General features: G+C 32.9%; 1 protein-coding gene across 1 annotated transcript; it reads left to right on the top strand.

Annotated features, from left to right (window-relative positions):
* Nucleotides 1-3,001: 3,001 nt before the first annotated feature.
* Nucleotides 3,002-4,837, top strand: LOC138020433 (uncharacterized). Its single transcript, XM_068867421.1, has one exon. The coding sequence runs from the start codon at nucleotides 3,002-3,004 to the stop codon at nucleotides 4,835-4,837; it is 1,836 nt and encodes a 611-aa protein (XP_068723522.1).
* Nucleotides 4,838-5,000: the final 163 nt, after the last annotated feature.

The following is a 5,000-nucleotide window of genomic DNA, read 5'->3' as shown; positions in this document are numbered from 1 at the left end:
TGAAATGAGAGTGATTATTCAAGTGACAATGAATTTCAAAGTGACAGTGATGATTCATGTGACAATCATGAAATATCAAAACTATTAAAAGAAAAAGACAAAAGAATAAACAATCTGAATGATTTTTTAAAAGAAAATGTAAAAAAATGTCTAAAAGAGTGCATTACAATGTCTCCTTTTACAACTACTTAAAAGAAAATATCATCGATGAATTTGAGACTACTGCAAAAGAAATCAATCAATTCAATCGACATAAAGATTTCAGACGAAAGAAGAAAACAAAAAAGTCAACAAGAAATAAAAAAAATAACAATCGGACACATATTATAAAAGATCGATTACCAAAACAAAAACAAACATACATTTTATAGGGTGACTGATATAGAACACAATTTGAACACAGGTTTCACAGATGAAACAAAAGACGTACTAATTTTAAGTGAATTACATGTTAAAACCAAAACAGTACTTATAAGACAACCCAATGATCATGGCTACGACATACACTGCAAAGAAAAAAAATACATCAACATAGAAAACTCTCCCATCAAAAAAGACTCAACCATCGAATTCAACATAATCCATGACAGAAACAATGACAAACATAATGTACGCCTTGAATACAACAAATACCATAAAGTACTTAATTATAAACCATACAAATGCGATGTGTACAAAAAAAACAAAAAAATACATGACATTCTCATATCACACATGAGGGTGACATCAACGTTTGTTGCATTGCTCAAGTAGCCAAAAATATAATCTGTTTCTGGCTATTTTTACCGCACTGAGTTAAATATTTAAAGATAAAATATATTATATATTTATAAATGGAAAAACGTAATTATTATTTAAGTGATTTTAATTATATAGATTGTTTCTCAAAAGAAAGTTGCAAAAATGAGGACTTTGAAGAAAAAGACTCTTTAACAGAATAAATAATTGATCACATAAAACTCGTCAATACCCATGTATTGAAAAATGATTTGAGTTATGTGTACAGAGATACCTTTATGTGCAAAAGAATATTATATTACATGAATGAATATGGTGGTGATAATGATATGTTTCAATATTTTTTCACAAGATCTAAAATACCTTATCTGAAAAGTTTGTTAAATGATTTAATTAAAATATTAAAAAACAAATCATTAAATAATAAACTGATGAAAAGGTATACAGAAATAAGTGAGCTATACACACGGTTTCGAATACATGAAGCACTAGGAGAAAATCTTTATGCTTAAAAACAATTAAAGGTCATTCAAACATTTTTGAACGCACCATTACAATCATTTGAAAATAAAATCCATATATTAATTATACATGGATTTTAATAAATTAACTTATAAATGCAAAAAACTTGACGTTACTATAAACTGTTATGTCGACAAAAACGAAGATGTTTGGTTTTGTGGGAAACAAACTTTTGAAAGAATCAAGTGTTGAACGTATTACAGAACATTGGTCTTACTAATCATTCATTTACACTTTTTGTTATGAACATACTTATAACTATTTTTAAAAGTTTTGTCACATTTCGGGCATTTGTATTCCTTGTTTTGCCATTTTTTAACAGCTTCCGTTTGGTGTTTCTTTTTGTCTTTGTCTGAAACTCTTTGTGGTCTGTTATTAGAAGATTTTTTTGTAGTTATCCGGCAAGTCATCTTGTTTGATATACTCAAATTTATAGGAATTTCCATTCTTCTTCGGTGTACCTTGATTTACAATTATTGATACCTTCACAACACATTTTCACAATGCCGGTGTTTATACCTAGGTGTTGTTGAACCGCATACATACTGTTATAGTATGAAACTTCATTTGTATTTTGGTTGATGGCTTTCATACATTTTTTATTTTTATGATTTGTTGCAGCAAATGTATAGTCACAATCCTTCACTGATTTCTTGCAATTCTGTTGCTGTGAAACAAGCTGTAGATTACATAAGCGATTATTTTCCTTGTCATTATTGATGTGATCGATCACTTGTCCTTCTGGTATGTTACTGTTAAAACGTTCCCAAACAAATCGATGGACATAATGTTTTTTGTTTACCACCATATTTCCTTATATTACATTTCATATAACCAGAATCACTTTTTTTACCTGTGTGAGGTACCTTCTTAATGATATTGATTACATTTCCATCGTTATCTGAGGCATATAGGTCATAAATTGGATGAACAGAATAAACGCATTCATTAATTTCAATCTTACTCATTATAATATAGTTTTATATAAATATCTCTTTATAACAGTTTCAACATGCAAATGACTTAAAGAGATATTACTATAGAATATATATAGAGAATGAATAATTTTATCTCAATGAATAATATGAATAAAAGTGATCTCAAGAAATTGAGCAAATCTAAACTAATCAAAATGCTATTGAAGCAAGAGAAAACTTCGAATAAGGAGAGACACATTGACAAAACTTTGAATAAGGTAAAAAATGAGAAGAGTCGTATTGATAAGAAATCGTCCAAGATTGGCAAAAGGTATAAAAAGATGATAGAATCGTCTGAGATTGACAATACCGAAAAAATGGTTGTCTATCCCGAGGAAGAAGTGTCATTGGATGATTTTCGCAAGGAGGAGATGAAGTTAAGTCAAAACAAGAAAAAGGCGGGGATGAGTTTCGTCAGATTGTTTCGATCAACACTGGATGATATGCCAGGAAAAAAACAGACTGTCTCAATTATATTGGATGTCGATGTATCTGTTCCAAGGTTCAGATCAGGAGGGCAAGGGATAGATGAATTCGGTATGTCGGTAAAAAAGGTTTTGAAATCGAAAGAGACGGCACAAGTAATGACAAAAAGTTATGGACCATTCTCAGTCAAAATGCCACAGATGAGTGAATCAGACATCTATAAATATGCAATGTGGACTCTGTTGAGAAAGAAATTCAATCTTCTGTCCGGTGAATAGATATCAGCAATCGGTTGTAAAATCATCAAACTCAACAAAAAACAATCTAAAAACCATGTTATGGGTAGACTTAAATTGGAGTCATATCTGTTGAATAAACAAAGACCGATCAAGAGTCATGGTGAAAATACATGTGTTGTGGAGTTTGTTTGGGATCAGGTCAGAGGTAGATTGGGTTTCAAATCATATACTTACGACAAGTTGAAGAATGAGATATATGAGTTTGTTGCAGAAAACGATATGATATCGACCCAGGAGTTGATCAATTGGGCTAAAAAATGTCACACGAATGTATCAATACACGCATTTGACTGCAGATATCGTAAATTCGCTACACATATTGGAGCTAACACAAGAACAAATATCGTTCTGGCGTACATTGTGAAAGATCATCACTGTTTCCCCATCACAGACGAAAAACGCAAGCTCTTGGGAAGTAAGGCGAATCAAGGTGGATGCGATTACCTGCTAAAACATATGTCTGATCTGAAATGGACCAGACGACATGAAAACGTTACGATGATAAAATCTATGAGTGAAATGTCTGATATGAATAAAGAAGACCATATTGTGGTGCTTCCAGAAAATGTGAACATGAATGATGCTGTAAATCTGTATAGTACAAATACAAACTTCTATGTTGAATATCTTCATTGGAACAACAATGGTATTTTTGATGGGTTCATTGATCACAAAAAAAACATGTATCTGTTGAATGAGGAATACGACTCAAGAAAATCAATATGTGGTAGACTATTTGACATATACAAAACACACGACTTCAAATGGACAAATCAGACCTACACAAGCATTGCGACAAGTCTGTTCAAACAGTTGAATGGATTCATTCCAGAATCATCATACAACGTCAACACACAGCAGATGCTGGGCGAATATTATCCAAGGGCGTTGCAATGGTGTACCACAGACGAGATACCTGATGATGTTGTCAGTATCGACATAGTCAAATGTTACCCAAGCATATTGTTAAACAACAAACATGAAATTCCCATCTACACCATCCATGATGTGATTGAACCATTCAACTGTAAAAGTGATTTGAATCTCTGTGTTGAATTCTACATTGATGAAACAGTTTTGAACAATTACACCACCCCCATCAAAATAGAAGCCGGTTTTTACTCCTTCAACCTGGTATCATATCTTGTCGACACATTAAACATGCCTGTCAGTCAGATCAAACATAAAATCGTTACCAAAAAGGCATTAAAACCAGATACATTCAGTGAATACATTAAATACGTATTTGACACACTACCTGAAAACGAAGCCAAGAGAATTGCAAACACCTTCATTGGAGATCTTGGCAGAAAGTACAACAGGACGAGTCAAGGATTCGCCTGCACAGATTATGATACAGCGATGTGCTGTTGGACATCTGGACTGGCTGAAGGCAAAAACGTCACTATTGATCATCACAATGGAATATATCTCATAAAGGAACAGAAGAAGGAACGTATATTCTCGGATCACACAAGTATCAATAGATTCGTGGTGTCAGAAGCGGTGTTAAGATGTCTGCAATTGATTGAAGCATCTCATGGTGAGGACAGTGTCCTGTATGGATACAATACAGATGGAATCTACATAACAAATCCCAAAAAAATGTTCAAAAACAAAAAGGATGGCAAGTTCACCACCAATAAAATCGGCAGAACATATGTCACAGACACCAGATTGGCATATTTTGAAAAACATTACAGGGAGAACGTGGACATGACAGATGAGACAGAGAACGGAAAGGGATGTACTGTCAATAGCCAGGCTGGATCTGGTAAAACATCATTGTTATTTGAGATGGTACTGAAAGCCAAAAATCCAATCGTGTTCTCCTTCACAAACAAAGCCGTTCAAGATGTCAAATACAAATTTTAAAAAAATGGGATATGACAACGATATATGCCACACATTTGATTCATATTTTTGCGAATGGCAGGACAGAAACATGGACAGTCTCAAGGACAAGACAATATTTATCAAGGAATTTTCAATGGTACCAAACAAATGGATGACAACGATATACCAAGCATTTCTCATA

This window comes from Montipora capricornis, chromosome 10 (genome assembly GCF_036669925.1).
Source record: "Montipora capricornis isolate CH-2021 chromosome 10, ASM3666992v2, whole genome shotgun sequence".
NCBI lineage: Eukaryota > Metazoa > Cnidaria > Anthozoa > Scleractinia > Acroporidae > Montipora > Montipora capricornis.
The sequence above is the reverse complement of the archived record's forward strand: the minus strand, read 5'-3'. Positions and strand labels throughout refer to the sequence as shown.

What these genes read in the sequence shown, in the direction of transcription:
- LOC138020433 (XM_068867421.1), top strand. Translation starts at nt 3,002, where the DNA reads ATGGGTAGACTTAAATTGGAGTCATATCTGTTGAATAAACAAAGACCG.